This window comes from Dreissena polymorpha, chromosome 1 (assembly GCF_020536995.1).
Source record: "Dreissena polymorpha isolate Duluth1 chromosome 1, UMN_Dpol_1.0, whole genome shotgun sequence".
Lineage (NCBI taxonomy): Eukaryota > Metazoa > Mollusca > Bivalvia > Myida > Dreissenidae > Dreissena > Dreissena polymorpha.
This window is the reverse complement of record NC_068355.1, coordinates 121,449,719-121,472,940: the sequence shown is the minus strand read 5'-3', so window position 1 is coordinate 121,472,940 and position 23,222 is coordinate 121,449,719. Positions and strand designations below refer to the sequence as shown.

At 36.9% G+C, this 23,222-nt stretch overlaps 1 protein-coding gene across 1 annotated transcript in view; it reads left to right on the top strand.

Annotated features, from left to right (window-relative positions):
• The window catches only part of LOC127847317 (DNA topoisomerase 3-beta-1-like), a 54,067-nt gene that overhangs the window by 4,905 nt on the left and 25,940 nt on the right, over positions 1–23,222 (top strand). Inside the window, exons 2-9 of the mRNA XM_052379158.1 lie at positions 3,250–3,327; positions 6,855–6,971; positions 7,593–7,760; positions 12,953–13,087; positions 16,848–16,963; positions 17,261–17,352; positions 18,021–18,129; positions 20,184–20,267. Of these exons, the coding sequence (XP_052235118.1) occupies positions 3,250–3,327; positions 6,855–6,971; positions 7,593–7,760; positions 12,953–13,087; positions 16,848–16,963; positions 17,261–17,352; positions 18,021–18,129; positions 20,184–20,267 (899 nt within the window). The remainder of the gene's footprint in view (positions 1–3,249; positions 3,328–6,854; positions 6,972–7,592; positions 7,761–12,952; positions 13,088–16,847; positions 16,964–17,260; positions 17,353–18,020; positions 18,130–20,183; positions 20,268–23,222) is intronic.

Here is a 23,222-nt window from a genome sequence, read left to right as displayed (position 1 = left end):
TCCCGCGGCCAAGTACAGATGAATACACTTCATTGACTGCATTGGCTGATTTGATAATTCCACTAGAACATTGGAAACATGTCCGCGTCTTTGTAACACTGTATTACTGCGTGTTCAGCATGAAACAGTTTTATCTTTTATAAAAAGGCTTAATAGATAGAACAGTTTTACACTCAATCTCGCCATCAATACAGTTTGTGCGTGCACCTTTATTTTCAGAGGATTTTCAGCGCGAGAACGTTGTGAACTTAAAGGCCATGTTCTCATATTAAGTACTGACTTCCATATTCCTGTCAACATGTTATATGTAAAAGTATAAAGAGCAGTGGAAGCGATGCCTCACTTTAATGTATTGCATTTCAACCCGCGAGGTATAAGGGGTCTGTTCGCGGTTAGTGTGTTTGAATGTCAGAGTTTATATACAGGTCAGACCTTATGTGCTGTTCGGAGTTCGCGGTCAGTAACATAATAGTTATATAATAAAGACAATATAGCGTGAACTAGGTGAACTGGAATTTTCTTTACCACCAGAAAGATGTGAAATGAAGATATCCAGCGATATTATTTTATGGCATGTCAATAATAGATTATTAATGTGTTTTTCGGCGTAGCTGTATAAGCCAGCTTTTCACCTTACCTGACCTTTGTAAGTATCCAATAAAATTCAAATAAAATTTCCTGCGGCTAGATACGAATGAATACACTTCATTTCTTCATTTGGCTGATTTGAACATACCACCAGAACATTGGAAACATGGACGCGTATTTGTTACACTGTTTTACTGCATGAAACAATTTTATCTCTAATGAAAAGGCTTGATAGATAGAGCTGTTTTACACTCAACTCTCGACATCAATGCAGTTTGTGCGTGCACCTTTTATTTTCAGAGCATTGCCAGCGCCAGTATCAGGGTCACTTCGCGGCCAGTGAAATAATCGTTATATAATATAGACGCTATCGCGTGAACTAGGTGAAGTGTTTGGGTTATCTGGAAGACTTGTGGTCAGCAGCAATAAATCACTTTCTCGGGTTAACCTTCTCAAAGGGTCAATCTCAGCATATTATCTCATTAACAGCTCCAGACCATTATTTTATGCTGATAAGGGCTGAAGTCTATCTGACTCAAGAATCTGGCATATAACCTGGACTGTGGAATTTTCTTTAGACCAGAAATATGTTAAATGAAAATATTCAGCGATATAATTATGGTATGTCAATACTAGATTCTTAATGTGTTTTCAACAATAAAATGATAAATAATATTTTTGATTAATTTAACAAGAATTATTCCACCATATCGACTTATGTATTAAGCATGAGCGCGATGATTCTCGATACTGTTAATATTCGACAAACCACCAAAACAGGTTTGTTCGAAGAACGCGCGTATGAATATTTAAAATATGTATACGGATACTTCGCGTGTGGCCGGTTGACTTAATGTTTTAATTTCACTTCCATTCTTCTTTTGGTTTTCTGTTTTGTATCTATAGGTTTATGACCAGCAATATGTAATAATGTAAAATAAGCCGCGAAAACTCCGCGTAACATCCCGTAATGCATGTCATGCAGCTAAGAACTGCACAGAAAAAGACATTCGCTATCCTTGATCTCATTCATTGAACTCTTTACATTTCACCAAATCCAACCACAATCAACGCCGTATATCTTTTTTTTAAAGATATTTCTTGTTTCAAAATATGGTAGATTTAAATGCAGTTTTCGTTGTTATGTCCAAGAATACACATTTAACTATATATTGACATGTAACACATGCGTATTTTTGTATTTGTTCACCTCCAAAATTCGTATGTATTCATTAAAGAGGGCCGATACCACGGAAAGACATGCTACAAGAATTTGATATGCATTTCTTATGAAAATGTTGTAATTGCACTGGATCTATTATTCATACTGAATGCTCTCATCCCTTGGTCAGTACATTATGATGGGCCATCCTCTGTGATTTATAAGGGGTTTAATGCATGTGCGTAAAGTGTCGTCCCATATTAGCCTTTGCAGTCCGCACAGGCTCATCAGGAATGACACTTTACGCATTTGTATGTTTCGTTTAAACAAAGTCTCTTTTTAACAAAAATTTAGTTTAGGCAGAATGTGTTGTCCCTGATTAGCCTGTGTGGACTGCATAGGCTAATCTGGGACGACACTTTAAGCACATGCATTTAACCCATTTTTCACAGAGCAGGGCCCATATGTACTTAAACAGAACAAGAATGATTTATGTGTTGCAGTATTGACTAGAGCTGTAACAATTCACCCATCATTGGATTCGATTCGATTTCGATACCAAATGGTCCGATTCGATTATTTTCGTTTCGATTCAAATTAAACTATTTGCTGCTTATTTTGCAAACTATTTCATGTTTGGTTTGTCCAGGGCATGAATTGATATGTTTGGTATTTGTTATTAACTTGTTATGTTGTACATTTAAAGTGTTTCATTTTTTAAATAAAATTTAAAATTTAAAAACGCAACATTGTTTTATAAGTAAAAAATTTATTGAACAAAACTTTCCGTTGAGTTATTCTTAAATAACATAAAATGTACAATGTATCACATCTGAAATATCAACCGAGTGTTTTCTCTTTAAATGTTGCCTCAAACTTTTAATTCTTCCAAATTAGGGTAACTTACATCAACAAAACACATTTTAACAGTTGGCTTTGCATCAGAACCTTCGCGAAACCCGAAATGTTTCCATACTTTTGATTGTTATTTTGACGGTGCGTCTTTCAGCGCAATTGAAGAAGCCATTTTACCGGCTGATGTAATGCTCAGCATGTTATTCATTCATTCATTGGATGCCATATTGGCTATTGACCAATCACAAGACGTATTACAAATAACAATAAAGTTTAGACGACGGATTTGGGAAGTAAGGTTTTAAATGTGGATCAATCGGGATTGCAGTGAATCGAATCGAAATTGGCTGTATTGGTATCGAAATCAAATCGACGGCGTTGAACCGGTTTTTCGATGCATAGAACCGAGTCGTTACAACTCTAGTATTGACACTTACTCTATATCAGCTATTCAAACAGACCAGGAATGGTTTATTTTTTGAAGTATTCACACTTACTCTAAGTCAGCTATTGAAACAGAACAGGAATGGTTTATTTGTTATAGTATTGACACTTACTCTAAGTCACCTTTTCAAACAGACCAGGAATGAATTATTTGTTGAAGTATTGACTCTTACTCTATGTCAGCATATTCTGCCCTTCAGGTGGAGCTGTTTCATGCAACCACCCAGAAAAAGGAGGCCACAGAAAAGCTGCACATGCCTGCATTCTTACAAAAAGAAGTATGGCATATTTAATACCATTAATTGGTTTATTTGTTCATTTATTTGCTTAATGTTTATGTTTTTATCTTCTGATTCTTCATGAACTTTTTTAGCTCACCTGAGCTGTGCTCATGGTGAGCTTTTGTGATCACCTTTTGTCCATCATCCGTTGTGCGGCGTGTGGCGTCAAGATTTGCCTTGTGAACACTCCAGTGGCCACATTTATTGTCCAATCTTCATGAAACTTGGTCAGAACATTTGTCCCATCGATAGCTCGACTGAGTTCAAAACTGGGTCATGCTGGGTCAAAAACTAGGTCGCTAGGTCAAAAAAAAGGAAAACCTTGTGAACACTTTAGAAGTCACATTTGATGCCCAATCTTCATGTTACAGTGTCAAAATGTTTGTCTTAATGATATGTTGGTTGAGTTGAAAAATGGTTCCGGTCCGTTGAAAAATATGGCCGCCAGGGGGTGGGGCAGTATTCCTTATATGGCTATATAGAAACCTTGTGAACACTCTAGAAGTCACAATTGTAGCCCAATCATCATGAAATTTGGTCAAAACATTGGTTTCATTGATATCTTGGACGAGTTCGAAAATGGTCCCGATCAGTGAAAAAACATGGCCGCCAGGGGGTGGGGCAGTTTTCTCTATATATACATACAGTGAAAACATGTGAACACTCTAGAAGTCACAATTTGGGTCCAATCTTCATGAAATTTGGTCAGAACATTTGTTTTCTGGATACGACGGTTGAGTTAAAAAATGGTTTGGATCGTTAAAAAAACATGGCCGCAAGGGGGGGGGGGCATTTTCCTTATATTTATATAGTCAAAAAAGCTTGTGAACACTCTAGAAGTCACATTTTTGGCCTAATCATCATGAAATTTTGTCTAAAGATCGATTTAATAGATATCTCGGACGAGTTCAAAAATGGTCATGATGGGTGGAAAAACATGGCCGCCAGGGGGTGGGGCAGTTTTCTATATATGTATATAGTGAAAACATGTGAACAGTCTGTTAAAGAAAGATAACCTGTACTTACTTTCTAATACCAGTAGTTAAATCCCTTGTTAAAACCTTCCTAACACTCTAGAGGCCACATTTATTGTCCAATCTTCATAAAATTAGGTCAGAAGATTGGTCTCAATGATATCTTGGATGAGTTCGAAAATGGTTACGTTTGCTTGAAAAACATGGCTGTCAAGGGGCGGGACATTTCCTTATATGGCTATATATGGCTATAGTAAAATCTTGTTAACACTCTAGAGGCCACATTTATTGTCCTATCTTCATGAAACTTGGTCAGAAGATTCATCCAAATAATATCTTGGATGTGTTCGAAAATAGTTTTGGTTGCTTTAAAAACATGGCCAACAGGGGGCGGGGCATTTTTCCTTATATGGCTATATATGGCTTTAGTAAAACCTTGTTAACACTCTAGAGGCCACATTTATTGTCAAATCTTCATGAAATTTGGTCAGAAGATTGGTTTTAATGATGCCTTGGATGAGTGTGAAAATGGTTACGTTTGCTTGAAAAACATGGCTGCCAAGGGGCGGGGCATTTTTCCTTATATGGCTTAATATGGCTATAGTAAAATCTTGTTAACACTCTAGAGGCCACATTTATTGTCCAATCATAATGAAACTGGGTCAGAAGATTCATACTAATAATATCTTGGACGAGTTCAAAAATGATGCCGGTTGGTTGAAAAACATGGCTGCCAGGGGGCGGGGCATTTTTCCTTATATGGCTATAGTAAAACCTTGTTCTGTTGAAAAATGTGGCTGCCAGGGTGTTCACTAGTCATGAAAGTTGGTAAGAACATTTTATTCTTATGACATCTTGGGCTGCACAGAACAGGTCAGTTCCTTTGAATCTCAGGTGAGCAACTTTGGGCCTTTCAGGCCCTCTTGTTTATTATTGCTAACTAATTTTTATAAGCTCGGCTGTTTTTGGAAAAAAACCGAGGTATTGTCATAGCCAGCTCGTAGTGTCGTGTCCGTTGTTGTGTCCGCCATCCGCATCGTGCTAAAACCTTAACATTTTGTCAAGGTTTTGAACATTGGCTCTAAAATCAAAGTGCTTCCACATACAACTTTGAAACTTCATTTGTAGCTTCACCTTGATGAGTTCTACACGCCACACCCATATTGTGGTCACTATGTCAAAGGTCAAGGTCACTGTGACCTGTAAAAAAAAAAATCTGACAGGCTTTCATTTCTTCAAAAATGCACCCGCAGCTGAGCGTGGCACCGGTTATGCGGTGCTCTTGTTAAGTTAAGCAACATCGCAAAAGTTCAATACGTTTTATAAAGGTATCATTCATGCAATTTAAAATAGAAGTTAATGGATGAAATGTAAAGTGATGCAAATAAACTATTTTATAGTATCAATCCTGAAAAAATGCAATTTCCTTGCATGGACTAGCAGTATTCTGCTTTAATTGAAAACACTGGTGCTCATGAGGATACTAATTATGCTATTTTTCATGATGATATCATGTTTCTATGGAAACTAACTTTATATGGCTTGTTGCCCAGACAGGCAACCTACTCCTGCAATAAGGTTGCCCAGCAAAAATTCGATGAACCCAGGCCTTTCTTATGCTTTATAAACATTTTATTTTTCAACAAACATACAATGTGAGTTCATACAGCAAGTTAACTAAATAATATAATTTACACATTTTTTTTTACATTGTTTACACTTATTTATGACCTGATAAGTTCTATTCAGCTAAACATTTTGAGCTGAGCTTAACTGTAACAAAATAATTTTGCATTCTTTGTGCTTCACAATATTTACACAGCATACTGTTCTTAGATTTGTAAACCATGGCCTATTTTCCAGCCATCCAAGTTAAAACTCACACTTACATTTAAATAGATCCGCTCCTTATTGTACTTGAATAAATTACCACACTTTAATAGTTTTGTAACGCCGTGGGCACAGTCATTTTGCATAGAAATTATACAGTGTCTTACATCATTGGTGGGTGGCACGATTTACCCATATACACACAAATACACCCAAATACACCCAAATACACCCACAAATACACCCAAATATACCCCTTAATACACCCCAAATACACACCCAAATACACCCACGTTCAAAATACCCTGACCTGTAACCTGCCAAAATTATGAGTATTTGGGTATTTTAAGCGTACTTTGGTGTATTTGGGGTTATTTAGGTGTATTTGGGGGTGTATTTCAAATACACCCTCAAATAATTTGGGTGTATTTGGGTAACTCGTACTGCCCTCATTGGTTGATTCACTTTATGTGTATTCGATGTTTTGTAAGATTCAATTTTATTGGCTGCGACCATTTCACACCAGAAGGGTTAACGTATTGATGAATACGGGACAATATATAGATTGTTAAGAACAGCTTTTTCAAAAAGCTTTTTGCCTGGACGGACTACTGGCTTTTGAAATTCAATCCCTAAAATAAGTCACCCCTGACGAGCAGACAACCATTAATTTCCATCCCTATTACACCCAAAATAGACAGAAACCCTTACTTATTACAGGCCAGAGGTGTTGACTACCTGGTTCTGTGGCTCGACTGTGACAAAGAAGGCGAGAATATCTGCTTTGAGGTCATCGACTGTGTGAGAGGTGTCATGAATAGGAATGTGTCATCTGAGGTTGGCTTTTGATGCTCTTGTTTTAAGGATTGCTAAGTATTGGAGTTGTTTGATGAACTCAATGTTTACATCTTTATTATGAAATAAGTGTCAATATATATGTACCAGGTCATTTTGGCCCATACTTGATTGAAAATATAAAATCTTTATTTAATGATTGAAAATATAAAATCTCTTTTAAATAATTTATCTTGTGTTTGTCATATTAAAAAAATTAAAAATCTGGTATTTGTTTTGTTCAAGGTTGATAAAAATAATCTTTAAAATTTCATTCAAAAGATTTTTGAATTTGTTTTAACAGTGATTGATTTGTATATTGTATCCTTCATTTAATTATCCATTTACCCCTTAGATACGTATTTTGATGTGTTTGTAGTCCATGAGAAAGTTACATTTAATTAAAGACCTTTCTTACTAGATTCAAGTTTTACCGGCTTCAATTCAAACCCTTAGTTACTAATGAGCAGCAAACAGCATAAAACCTGGACAGACTGCGAGTTACTCTGGTTTTATGCTGGTTGCAAAAGCCATTTTCACTTGGGTTCTTATGGGGGAAAGGGATAAAAATTATTAAGACATAATTTAAGTATTTGATAATCATTGGCAAGTTTTTTTCTTCAGCCCATTTACAGGTCGCACTTCAGCGCCATAACAGACACAGACATACGCAAGGCAATGAACAACTTGGGGAGACCCAACAAGAACGAGGCATTGTCAGTGGATGCTAGGCAGGAGCTGGACCTGCGTATCGGCTGTGCCTTCACCAGATATCAGACAAAGTTCTTCCAGGTTGGCAGTCTGAGAAACAAGAAGTTTTTTGTTATAAAAGCCTTCCAAAATTCTGTTTTATTACTCAAGAGCAAGAAAATGTTACAAGCCTGTCTAGGTAAAACTTAAATGAAGTTGAAACTGATAATCTTAGCAAAACCAATTCAAAATTTACTTGTCCTGGACTCATGGGTTTGTGTAATTTTTACCACTGGATACTCCCATACTGATCCTTAAAATGCCTTACTAACTGTGAAACCAATGTTATTCATAGGGAACTAATTTTCTTGGATTTGAATGGGTCCTCCCAACCACAAAATCAATGTCCAACATACATTTGATTTTAAAGTCTTTTATTTAACATTATAAAAAATCAATTAATTCAAGATGAAATTAAAGTGCCAGAATTTATGAATTCACATATTTTCATGTTAACAAACATAAATTAATCTACTAGAATAATGGATGTTATGAACATGTATTCCATACTCAGTCACACCCACAATTGAAATGCTATTTTAACAAGCACATTATACAACATACTTTTTGCATTCACAATCTTACATATACATATACAATAAGAATATTCCATATGATTAGAACGATCTTAATTGTAGTATATGTTTATTTCAGCACACTTTATATGTCCCCCACTATAGTAGTGGGGGACATACTGTTTTTGCCCTGTCTGTTGGTTGGTTTGCGCATTTGCAATAACTTTTGCAATATTGAAGATAGCAACTTGATATTTGGCATGCATATGTATCTCATGAAGCTGCACATTTTGAGTGGTGAAAGGTCAAGGTCAAGGTCATCCTTCAAGATCAAAGGTCAAATATATGGGTCAAAATCGCTCATTTGATGAGTACTTTTGCAATATTTCAATATTTAAGATAGCAACTTGATATTTGGCATGCTCATGGAGCTGCACATTTTGAGTGGTGAAAGGTCAAGGTCAAGGTCATCCTTCAAGGTCAAAGGTCAAATATATAGGTCAAAATCGCTCATTTAATGTACACTTTTGCAATATTTCAATATTCAAGATAGCAACGTGATATTTGGCATGCATGTGTATCTCATGGAGCTGCACATTTTGAGTGGTGAAAGGTCAAGGTCATCCTTCAAGGTGAAATATATGGGTCAAAATTGCTCATGTAATGTCACTTCTGCAATATTGAAGCTAGCAATTTTATATTTGACATGCATGTGTATCTCATTGAGCTGCACATTTTGAGTGGTGAAGGGTCAAGGTCATCCCCCAAGGTCAAACGTCATATACGGGGACATAGTGTTTCACAAACACATCTTGTTATATCTTTATTTATCTAGTTAAAAAACAAACAAATACTATTTGATACTATTCACTCTGGTAAAATCTTGAGTAATTAAAGCGAGATTATACAATTTTGTCAAATATTTATTAATTTATATACAGTGTGTAAAAAACATATATTTCAATATAAAATAAAATAGAAGGTAAAAAGAACATGTGTTGAAAAATGAGAAATAAGCCAGATATTAAATTCTGAAATCAAAAATGTCTGTACAGTCGATTTCGCCAGCATGTAAATCATGCATATATGATGTGAATCTAAATTTAGCTTAACGGTTCATTATGCTCCCCCAAAATTTTTTGGGGGAGCATATAGTCGCCGCTTCGTCTGTCCGTCCATGTGTCCGTCCGTGTGTCCGACTGTCCGTGCACAATTTTTGTCCGGGCTATTTCTCAGCAAATAATGACCGGAATTCAATGAAACTTTATGGGAAGCTTCACTACCAAGAGGAGATGTGCATATTATCAGTGGGTTCTGGTCGGATGATTTTTCACAGAGGTATGGCCCTTTAAAATTTTCCACTTACTGTACATATGACTCTTCAAGAAAATCCCCCAGTAATTTAAAAATATATGTAATTTTTTATATTGTTTAATTGTTTTAAAACTTTCCCGCACAGATAGTAAAATCCCGATTCGAACGATTCCCCAATACATCCGTTTCAACCCGACTCTATTACTGTATACTTACTACTTTTCAAGTTTCTTTTTATTACCCGATAATCCAGTTTATTCCGTTTTTATAAATCTCTTTCTGGTAAATATTTACATAAAAGCTAGCAATTATTTCTTTAACACAAACCTTGCCATTTTTCTATAGTATCAAATAAATTTTAAGTGACTATTTATAGATTTGATGAAATATTGCCTCTGAACATGCGTCAATCCCCTGACGTGTTGTGTGCTTATTAAAACGCTCAACACGCGCATGCTTTGTCTGCAAATGACGCAACGTTGTACATGCTGCATAATTTTCGCGCTCTTTTTATGCCCCCCTTCGAAGAAGAGGGGGTATATTGCTTTGCTCATGTCGGTCTGTCGGTCGGTCGGTCTGTCAGTCCGTCCACCAGGTGGTTGTCAGACGGTAACTCAGGAACGCTTTGGCCTAGGATCATGAAACTTTATAGGTACATTGATCATGACTCGCTGATGACCCCTATTGATTTTGAGGTCACTAGGTCGAAGGTCAAGGTCACGGTGACCAGAAATAGTAAAATGGTTTTTGAATGATAACTCAAGAACGCATACGCCTAGGATCATGAAACTTCATGGGTAGATTGATCATGACTTGCAGATGACCCCTATTGATTTTGAGTTCACTAGGTCAAAGGTCAAGGTCACGGTGACCCAAAATAGTAAAATGGTTTCAGGATGATAACTCAAGAACGCATAAGCCTAGGATCATGAAACTTCATGGGTAGATTGATCATGACTCGCAGATGACCCCAATTGATTTTGAGGTCACTAGGTCAAAGGTCAAGGTCACGGTGACCCGAAATAGTAAAATGGTTTTTGGATGATAACTCTAGAACGCATACGCCTAGGATCATGAAACTTCATAGGTAGATTGATTATGACTTGCAGATGACCCCTATTGATTTTGAGGTCACAAGGTCAAAGGTCAAGGTCAAGGTGACCCGAAATAGTAAAATGATTTTCGGATGATAACTCAAGAACGCTTTTGCCTAGGATCATGAAACTTCATAGGTACATTGATCGTGACCCGCAGATGACCCCTATTGATTTTCAGGTCACTAGGTCAAAGGTCAAGGTCACAGTGACAAAAATCGTATTCACACAATGGCTGCCACTAAAACGGACAGCCCATATGGGGGGCATGCATGTTTTACAAACAGCCCTTGTTAATAGAGAAAAGATTCGACACAAAATAAATGTGCACTTCTAATTTGAAGCAATAATATTTTAACGTTGCGGTAACATTTACATTCGGAAGTGTATTTCGGATTAAAAACGCGTTAACATCGACTTACGGGAATGGCTTTCGGATTACAAATTTAATTATTCCCATTTGAGATTTCAACAAGTTGAATAAATGTTTTGACGGAATTATGCATGAAAATCACGTTGTCCACGAGGATTCCGGCCGGTTGCAATCATCAGTCTTCTAAGTATCGATTATCGGACGAAACATTTACAACTGTGCGTAATTGATTCAAAGAAAATTTGTTAAAGCGCATTATGTGTCGAATAAATGTCAGAAATAATTATCGCATACTTGTAACCGGGAGTTATTTGCACAACTTACTCGCTATAAGTAATTAATTGTTCAACACTTGCAATTAATTTCTTGTATTGATTATGGGTCATATGTAACACTTGTTTACAGTAAAAAGGTGTGATGATGATGCCCGAAACCGTCTTTAATGTACTGTACTGTACTAGTTATCGGTTTTATATTACGTAAATGGTACAACTTCTTGCTAATCAAGCTGCGATAAACTCTTACTTCGTGCCCGACGTCAATCAAAAATAATGGTCAATAGTTAACCCCGCCCTCATAAGCATTCGCGTAACCGATTGGACGATGAACATCACAGTTTGACGACTGGAAAGTTACCTGATACATCCTTGTCAGCATTTAAATGACTGTGTTATGTGGCTAGAATAATCGATACGTGCATCATATTATTCTCTTATCAGTGGATTATCCATTACACCATGTGGTGTTAATGGCGATTACTTGTGAAAGTAGTTATCGAGTGCTTCTTTTAAAACAGGGAATATTGATACACTGATAGAGAAGCCTTGATTTTGTTTGACATCTCCACTTTCTTTTACTGAAAAATACACTGGTCGGAAAATTTCAAGCGCCCCGGGAACTCTGATTTCGAAATTTAAGCACCCCGGCGAAGGATCGTTAAATGGGCTGTGGAAAGCCCTGCAGTCGGTTCTTGTCGGATGATTTTTCACAGAGTTATGGCCCTTTGAAATTTCCATTGTACATATAGTGCAATTCTTGTCCGAGCTATTTCTCAGCAACTTATCACGGGAATTCAATGAAACTTTATGGGAAGCTTCACTACCAACAGGAGATGTGCATATTATCAGCCGGTTATGGCCGATGATTTTTCACAGAGTTATGGCCCTTTGAAATTTTCTGGAAACTGTACATATAGTGCAATTCTTGTCCGGGCTATTTCTCCCCAACTACTGACTGGAATTCAATGAAGCTTTATGGGAAGCTTAACTACCTTGAGGAGATGCGCATGTTATTTGTGGTTTCTGGTTAGATGATTTATTTAGAGAGTTATGGCCCTTTGAAATGTTTAAGTTGCTAAACCATCCATCGTATTATTTTGTCCAAAGTTATGCCCCTCAAGACATTTCCTTTTATCTGAATATATAGTCCAGTATTGTGACAAAAAAAACCTTTAGGGAGCATCACCTGTCTCCGAAGGTTTCTTATTTTAAATTCCTGCAACGATATCTATTCATAGACACACGAACACTTACTAAAAGGACGAATGCTTCCGTTATTGTAGGAAAACATGTACGAAAAATCTTCGTCACAATCGGCTCGGAGCGCAAATTTGTCTTTGCTGCATTTTATGAAATTCTTCTTCAATGTATGATTTTTCTTGCCTATTTTGTGTTATTGTAACATATTTTATCAATATATTATAATTTACCACATATAAAAAATCGTATAATCTCCCTTTAAGGAAAAAAAATCTGTAAAAACACTGATTTTAATTCACAAAAAAATAAATTAATTATCATGTTACCAATATTTTCATTATTTTTTATGAAAACAATCCAGTATATCTTTAGCTACCAAGTTCTCATGGACTATCCTCAAAGGGAGTCTACAATCTCAGAAAGGCTTTGCGTAGTAATGTTATTGTTCAATCCTATTCAGGGCAAGTATGGTGATCTGGACAGCACCCTTATCTCCTATGGCCCCTGTCAGACACCCACACTGGGCTTCTGTGTAGACAGGCATGACAAGATACAGTCCTTCAAACCAGAGCCCTACTGGGTCATACAAGTACAGGTGAGTATGGGCCCAGGTAAGACACCCACTCTGGGCTTCTGTGTAGACAGGCATGACAAGATACAGTCCTTTAAACCAGAGCCCTACTGGGTCATACAAGTACAGGTGAGTATGGCCCCGGTAAGACACCCACTCTGGGCTTCTGTGTAGACAGGCATGACAAGATACAGTCCTTTAAACCAGAGCCCTACTGGGTCATACAAGTACAGGTGAGTATGGCCCCGGTAAGACACCCACTCTGGGCTTCTGTGTAGACAGACATGACAAGATACAGTCCTTTAAACCAGAGCCATACTGGGTCATACAGGTACCGGTGAGTATGGGCCCCGGTAAGACACCCACACTGGGCTTCTGCGTGGACAGGCATGACAAGATACAGTCCTTTAAACCAGAGCCATACTGGGTCATACAGGTACCGGTGAGTATAAGCCTCGGTAAGACACCCACACTGGGCTTCTGTGTGGACAGGCATGACAAGATACAATAAATTCTTCAAACCAGAGCCATACTGGGTCATACAGGTACCAGTGAGTATGGGCCCCGGTAAGACACCCACACTGGGCTTCTATGAAGACAGGCATGGCAAGATACAGTTCTTCAAACCAGAGCCATACTGGGTCATACAGGTACAGGTGAGTATGGCCCCGGTAAGACACCCGCTCTGGGCTTATCTGTAGACAGACATGACAAGATACAGTACTTTAAACCAGAGCCATACTGGGTCATACAAGTACAGGTGAGTATGGCCCCGGTAAGACACCCACTCTGGGCTTCTGTGTAGACAGGCATGGCAAGATACAGTCCTTTAAACCAGAGCCATACTGGGTCATACAGGTACAGGTGAATAAGGCCCCTGTCAGACAGCCACACTGGGCTTCTGTGTAGACAGGCATTTCAAGATACAGTCCTTCAAACCAGAGCCCTACGGGGTCATACAAGTACAGGTGAGTATGGCCCCTGTCAGACACCCACACTGGGCTTCTGTGTAGACAGGCATGGCAAGATACAGTCCTTTAAACCAGAGCCCTACTGGGTCATACAGGTACAGGTGACTGTGGGGATACAGGGTGAGTAGTATAAGAAAAGGACGTTTTTTACGTATTTTCATCCCCTTCCACTGGCCAAGGATTTGAATTTGCTTTGTCTGTCAGTTCTGTCCGTCGGCCACAAAACCTTTTAGGGCTTTGTCTCAAAAACTATATAAGATATCAACATTTAAAGTCAAAGGTGGATATATATTAATGAGGAGAAGAGCCATGCACAAGAACCATAACCCTAAATTGTCTTTTGAAAAGAGTTATTGCTCTCTTTGTTTTTGCATTTTTGTATGATGTAATTTTACAGGGCCAAATCTTAGATACTGTAAAACCATTAAATTTTGTGTGGTACGAATTTTCGTGGATTTCGTTGGTCAGCTGAACCACGAATTCAAGTACCAACGATTATGTATACATTTTTAATCCGACAATCGGTCATTTCCGATTTTTTATTGAGAGATGCTTGTTAATACTATATGTTGTTTTCTTGATAAGTGTTTGGGTAATAATACTTTTTAAATCAAGCACGGTATTTAAAGTGTACATCAACGATTGTTTTCTTTTACGTGACGTCGTCATATTAACAGTTTGCAGATTTATCACTTATGTCAATAAGTGCCAATTAAAGTTAAAAGAGACATAACGGTTTTCACACCTGTATTTTGAGGACCTTATTACTCAATTGTTACTACTAGGGGACTGATTGCGCTGAGAATTGAAAATATTGTCAAAACAACATTGATGTCAATTAGCAAGCGGGGACCCACAAGTGCGCCCCTTTATCGCTCTTGTGGACAATTATCGGCAACACTCTAATGCTTCAGTGCATATCAACCTCAAGTCTTGCTGTCAACACAGAAAGCAGATTATGCTTTGTTATTACTCAGGTTGTTTTAATAAAAGTTTAAATATTATGATGGTCAGACTTCCCAGAAAATTTGAAATCCACGAAATTACATGTCAACGAATTAGTTGTTTATTATTAAACCACGAAATTTAATACCGACGAATTTCTATACGTTTACATTACCATGCAAGACTCCAACTTGAAATTTCATGGATGTATTGATATATTTTTAGGAGAAGTGCTATGCTTAAGAACCATAACCCTTCACTTTCTTATATAATAGTTATTGCTGTTTGTTGTTTTTGTATGATGGAACATTTCAGGGTTATATATTAGACACTATACAATATTTCAACATGGCACTTCATGGTAGTGTAGAAATCAATGGAGAGAAGTGACATGCACAAGAACAATAACCCTGCACTTTTTTTTACTAAGAGTTATTGGCCTTTGTTGTTTTTGTATGATGTAACTTTTCAAGGCTATATATCAGATACACTACAAGATTTCAACATGAAACTTCATGGGTATATAGATATCATTGAGGAGCATTGCAATTCATAAAAACAATTACCCTACACTTAATTTATTTTTATGGTTATACTGTATATCAAGACATTTGCACCCATCCATAAACACAATTTATTTTGCTGGAGATATCAATTCAACGAATTTGCTTGTTTATACTGCAATGACATTGATGATGAACCAGATGAGTATTTATCATGAATAACTTTCACATGCATTGTAATTCTTTGACATTGCTTGGTATATAATAAATTAAAATGACCCTGGTTCATGCCTTTAACAATTATGACACATTTTAATGGCTGCTTTGGTTAAAGTATTACTTGTGTTGGGATTAGGTCTCACAAGTATTTCTATGTCCATTATTTCCTTCCATTGATTCAAGTCGATTTATCCCGTTGTTGTTTGAGTACATATTTAACTGTATTTCCATGCAATAGTCAATCAAACTACTCGCACATCTACGGGAAAAGCCTTGCCAATCTTAGCCGTTGACCCGCACTAAGTGCACATAGATGTATATGAGTCGTTTTGAGAAAACATGGCATAATGCATGTGTGTAAAGTGTCGTCCCAGATTGGCATATGCAGTCAGCACAGGCTAATCAGGGACGACACTTTCCGCCTAAATTGGATTTTTGCTAAGAAGAGACTTCATTTAAACGAAAAAATGTCATAAAAGCGTAAAATGTTGTCCCTGATTAGCCTGTGCGGATTGCACATGCTAATCTGGGACGACACTTTACACACATGCATTATGCCCAGTTTTTTCAGAACACGACTCATATATGTCCATATATGACAACTGCCTGCCTTGAATCAGAGGTAGGGTGTGTGCAGCAGGGTTGGGTATAAGGGGAACTTATACTGCCTTGCTATATGAGCTAGCTTTTATAGTGACGTGGTAGAGTGTCTGCCTGATTAGGAACCGGGAGGTCCCGAGTTCGATCCTCATAGTGGTTTCGGGATTTTTCTGGCTGGGTTACATAATGACCGTCGATTTGTTCATTACCAATCCACTCTCTTGTTATGTGTCCTAGGCATGGAGTGACCCCAACAAATCAGGATTAGCAGCCCTGTGCAATACCAACTGAGCTACATGGTTTCTAACCGCTAACGTGTTACCGGTTACTTGTGTTACAGGTTACTTGTGTTACAGGTTTCTTGTGTTACAGGTTACTTGTGTTACAGGTTACGTGTGTTACAGGTTACATGTGTTACATGTTACTTGTGTTACAGTTTACTTGTGTTACTTGTTACATATGTTACCTGTTACGTGTGTTACAGGTTACTTGTGTTATAGGTACTTGTGTTATAGGTACTTGTGTTACAGGTTACTTGTGTTCCAGGTTACTTGTGAGGGGACAGACAGGTCCTTCAACCTGGATTGGGAACGAGTGCGGCTGTTTGACAAGGAGGTGGCTCAGATGTTTGTGGGCATTATCAAGTCAGCGGACAATGCCAGGTAAAGAAATTACCACCTCATCGTGTTATGTAGAGATGCTTCTGAAAGTGTCTGGCACATTCAGTGATTTTAATTCTCCAGCTTTCACTTGATATTTTCACTTTCAGATAGTTTTTAAACTTTTTCCTGACTTTAAAATGCTAAATTGTTAATTTCACTTACACTCTTTATCATTGTTATAAGATATATTTTAGTAGCAATGTATCAAAGTCTATGTACCACTTGTTTATAGTCATACATCAATTGCTGAATGAGTATTTGTTTTAAATTCTACAAACCTCAATTTGTTTCAAATAGAGTCACAGATGTAACGAAGAAAGAGAAGTTAAAAGCTCGGCCGCAGGCTTTAAACACAGTGGAGATGCTGAGAGTAGCCAGCTCTGGCTTAGGTACTGGCATGTAGCATTCTGAGAGTAGCCAGCTCTGGCTTAGGTACTGGCATGTAGCATTCTGAGAGTAGCCAGCTCTGGCTTAGGTACTGGCATGTAGCATTCTGAGAGTAGCCAGCTCTGGCTTAGGTACTGGCATGTAGCATTCTGGTGTACATTGATGGACATTTTCCAGTATCTTGGTACCCTTAATTATAAACTGATTCCGCTAAGTACAACTAGGCATACAATAATTTTAAATATAAATTTCAGCAACTTTTTTCCGAGCTGTTCCTTGCTACTATACCTTGGAAGAACATTAAATAATGATTTAGCAAACAATCAAACTGTTTTGTTGAAATGTGGGTGTTATGTTTATAAAATGTCAATTTACAATGTGATTAATTACATTCATATTTGTAAAGCTCTTGTAAATGCCAATTTTGTATACAATAGGAAGGTTGAAAATAATACTTTGTTTGTCCAGAGGGGTTTTAAAGTAAAAGGGTTCAAATATGCAAATGACTGCACCCTGAAATTTTATGCAAACAATAACACATTTATTCTTAATTTCACATAATGATTTTCAAAACCCAATTCTGTGAAATAATCCATTTCCTATATAAGACCAGGCCATCCCTGTTTGTATAGACCCATATGATCACCGGTTCCTTTGTTGTGTGCTGCAGGTATTGGTCCCCAGCAGACAATGCAGATAGCAGAGAGGCTGTACACCCAGGGCTACATCAGCTACCCCCGCACGGAGACCACTCAGTATCCAGAGAACTTTGACCTCATGTGAGCTCACGATCTCCTTTATATCCACGTGTGTTATGCTCTCAGAATACTGTGACCTCATAGGAGCTCACGATCTCCTTGATATCCATGTGTGTTATGCTCTCAGAATACTGTGACCTCATAGGAGCTCACGATCTCCTTGATATCCATGTGTGTTATGCTCTCAGAATACTGTGACCTCATAGGAGCTCACGATCTCCTTGATATCCATGTGTAAAATGCTCTCAGAGTATAGAAAATACTATGTAAGTGCGATTGTGTACTTGAATTTATCCGACGAGTTGAAGAAAGGCTTACATGCAGAGCTCCAGATAAGGATTTAGTCTAAAGGGTATTTCACCCCCTGATATTATTGTCAATGCGTATTTTACTCCTTTGTTTCAGCCATAAAGGGTTAGAAATATTTAGGGGTATTTTCCATTTCCATAGAAAACGGAAACAGTAAAAGGCGTGTTTAATCTAGAAATAGTATTATTATTTGTTATTTATATTTATTAAATGAGAACAGAATATATTTTAAATGACAATATGAACAGACTTTCTTTAAAAATAGTCCCGCAAGTTGCTTAAAACGTCCCTTTTTGATCCACAAACATGATGGGCCGCCATTTTTATTACAAGCTTATTTTGATTTACTTACTTTTGATTCAAAGTTTAACTTACACAAAAAACTTAACTGGATTATTGGTTAAACCGGTTACGCACTTTAATTGATTTAAAATACGTACCAAGATTTGTAAAGCGTTTTGTTACGTACTGGGCCGATTTTTAATGCATTTTTTTTTTTTTTCAATGCGTAAATACGCAGATACGACTCTTATCTGGAGCTCTGCTTACATGGCGAGGCTTGCCGAGCGGTGTAAGCTTTTCTGAGACGAGATGAATAAATTGAAGTTCACAATCACACTAACATAGTATTCTATTTATCATACAATATTTTTTATATTTAATTTGTTCCTCATGCAATCAAATAAATAGTCTTTAATTGCTTAAAACAATAGCAAAACAGATTGACTTAACTGAATCTAACTGTATAAATCCAAATATAAAAACAAATGAACAAGGAGTGAATGGCCAAACAAAATAGTCCCAAGAAGGTGTTGAATAGAGGCCACCCGTTGTATAAATCTTATCTTTATTCAATGGGTCGTGATTGGTTATACAAAATCTTTTAGGTGTAGGATAAAAAAACATTTGAACTTATTTTTTTGTTTGCGGTCATTGTTACTATTTTTATAGTTAAAGCGTCTAAACATTGAACATGACTTCTTTGGCTGTCATTAATTTGAAAATTGCAAAGAATAATGTTTGTGTTTACTGAATTTAGGCTGTCATTTCTACTGTCTTGATAAATTTGAACAAAAATCTGTTTTCTTCATTTGAGCATTGACAGCCTAAAATTATGTTTCTTTGTTGTGCTATTGGCACTTAAACTGATTACGTACAAGTGAGAAAGAAAACCCACACATTAAAAGTTCATATGAAAGTCATCCAGATATACAATTTGTTAGTAATATAATATAAGTAATATAAACAGTAATATAATGGATAGAACTGTGACCATAGTTTACCATTATACATGTACAGTGATAAATGAAAAGTGAACTTAACCCTTCCAATGCGGGAACCGAATTTTGAAGGCCTTTGCAAACAGTTTGGATCTAGATGAGACGCCACAGAATGTGGCGTCTCATCTGGATCCAAACTGTTTGCTATTCTGATAGTATTCTTTGAAAAAAATCGAAGAAAATGCTAATTTTATCAATTCAGCAGACGACATTTTAGCAGACGACAAATTTCCCAGCATGCAAAGGTTTAAACTGGACAAACTATGATATTGAAGCTCTGTCATTATTTCAAAAAGTTATAGTAACGAAAACCTTTTGAATTAAAATTATTTATCGTGATACCTAAAAAAATAAGGCAACATAGAGAAATTTCTATTCATTTAAAAAAAACACACCTTTTCTGGCTACATACATATGGAAAAGTCAGCAGTTTTCTTTGTCATTTTTATTTTGAAACTGTTAAGTATAAGAAGGTTGTGATTTCAGAGAAGTACTACAGCAGCAACAGAATCACCCAGACTGGGGCAGTGCTGTGAAAACACTACTGAGGGAAGGCATACAGAAACCTAAGTAGGTGCTGGCAGGCTGTCTTGTTATGAGTACAAGATTGAAACTGCTCTTGCAGGGATGGAAATTAGCAGGTGCCCTCTAGCCAATCAGCGTAGCATTGAGTGTATGAGGTGACTTATTCTCCCCTCTGTCCATGAGGCATTTGTTGAACGACAGTGGGTAACCACCTGCAGGTCAAAATGTTAGTTCATAATTCTTCTGTTTAATACAAAGAAAGGAAATCTAAGGGTTAAAAGACTGTCTTCTTTGATTGTGAAGCCTTATTAATGTGTGTCTTTTTCTGTATTTAACAAAAAATGTAATGATACATTAGTGTTTTTCCCAGGAGGGCAGATAGGCATGGCGCATTACTTTTAAAAAGGGCATTTTTACGCGCAGTTTTGGCAAAAAAAAGGTAGAAATGTTCTGTGAAAACCTGGTTTTGGGAGAAATATTTAATCTCATGAGGCAGATGTGGGAAAAACATAAAAATATGAACAAGCACATTTAATGGTAATTGATGTATTTAACTTACTTTATTTATAAATTTACCTTGCATTGTCCATTTAAGTTCCATGCTGTAAACTGTACAGTTTGACGAACATAATACAGCAATATATGCATATGAATCTGATTATACACAGATCCACTAACATGTACATGAAACCAAGTTTGTCTTATCACATTTTCTAACAATAATCTTGTCAGATGTATTAACTTTGCAAGTAAACTGAAAGCTTACAATTTGCAAACACTTGTTTCTGTGACAAACATCCACTCAGCAGATTACTAATAAATATTGCTGGTATATAAAACATTTTATGCATGGTTGATTATCACAGGCATTTCATGAATCCCTTGTAAATGTATGCTCTCGATCGTTATTTGCCTTTTTTTTCAAAGTCAATTTATTTTCTGTATAGTCTGCCATCTTGTTAGAATGAACTAAGCGACAGGTGCGCATAGCAACGTTAATTAGGATAATATGGCCGCCTAATACGCGATTCCCATTTTGTATTATAAGAATATGTTACAGTAATTGTTTAAATAGATAATTATCCTAAAGACGAAAAAGATAAAGATAAACTTGTTTTTTAGGTTTTGTTGTTTACTTTAATTATGCGTAAAAATAAGTGTTTTGATATGACTGCATTATGCATGAAATGCACAATTTCCACAAGGATAACATCGAGGTTTCCATCAAAAGTGTCCAAAGTAACTGTCAACGACTTTATCGTGGAGGAGTACACATTACAGGAGAAGTGTGCTTTGTATAACAAAGCCACTGAAATTATGGATTGATATTGTCAGAAGTCTCCAAAGTAACTGTCCACGACTTTATCGTGGAGGAGTACACATTATAGGCCGAGTGTGCTTTGTATAACAAAGCCACTGAAATTATGGATTGATATTGACACTGGGTTATTCACACATGACTACCGGTAATTCACTATCCCGCAAATCTTTGCTGCCTTGGGACCATACTCTGATATTAGTTGGCTTAGAAGTTTGGTCAAGGGACAATTAAAATGTTATCAATAAGGGTGCAAGGCGGCTTTTGCCTTTGAAAATTGCAGAGTGGCGTTTAAGAAAAGCAGCGTGGCGCTGCGCCACGCAAAAAGGGCTTGGAAAAAAAAACTTTATTTTTTTTTTAAGCTTGATTTTTCACCAAATAATCAGAGCTGTAGGTCTCTCCTGAATGTCTGTGTTATGGAATGTGTGCAACATATAAATGATTGTGTGAGGTCACAACTCCGACATGCAATTTTCATACCCCTCTTTGTACTAAAATCTTTTGAATGAAAGCATGAAATGACTTCTGTCTCTGTAGCTCTGTGTCAACTACCGATATTGAAATGCAACATTTGCGTATGTGTTCAGGGTTAATGAACATTTATTGGCCAATATCCACCAGGGGTGGCGAAATCTCAAAAAACTATACTTGTCCATGGACAACCATTTAGGAAATTTAACTTGTCCGTTGCTGGACTACACTTGTCTGTTAATGTTTATATAAATTATAAACGCATTTATTGTTTAATTAATGTAAAATAATGTGAAATAAATCAAAATGAGTATAATTTGCAAGTTCTGGTGCGTTTATTTAGATCATGTTTTTTTCATAATCTTTCTTAGTTTTTTGGGGGGTGGACTGCTCAAAGCTTTGGCTTTCTGCTCCGTTGTTGAATTATTTTTTTTTAAATACTTTCATCTTTACCATTGAAGTCCTCTGAAATAACAAGGTAGACCATGTTTTGATTATCTTCGTTCGATACTTTTATTTCTGTCTGATTGTAAAAATAAAGAAACCAGTCTGTACACTGTCTTACAGTCGGGCCGAATGTTGAAAATGCGGCATGCTCCCAGGCTCTTATACAATAAGGAATATAACTGCACAGGAGAGTGCCCGTATTTTAGCTTGATTGCTCTGCAAATAGCACGGACAACGAAATCGCGTGTCAAAATCCGGTTTTTTAAAACTTTATTACGGCTTTAATACAATGTATTTTTTTGTATTCCTTCACCCGACTGGTTGTCCATGGACAACTTAATTGAAAAAAATCAGTTTCCCAGACAAGCAAATGTACGACTCGGGCAACTCGGAATTTGATTTCGCCACCCCTGATATCTATAACTTTGACAAGCTTTTTAGCAGGGTTATGCCACCTTTTGTTTGTTTTTATAAAGCTGTAGTTAAGATGAAATGTACTCTAAGGTCTAATAGCAGCTAGTACATATTTATTTCACTACTACAGATATATATTGGAAACTTAACATTATCACGCAAACTATAAGACCCATGACTCTGACCTGCAATTAAGCAGAATAATGCCCTAATTGTACTTTAGGTTAACGTTAGTGTGCAAGAACTATTATCTCCAGCTGACATGTAGACCTAGCCTGGGGCTTAAGGTTTCCTTGGTGTAATGGATATGGTGTCTGCCTAGCGATAGGCAGGTCAAGAGTTCGATTCCC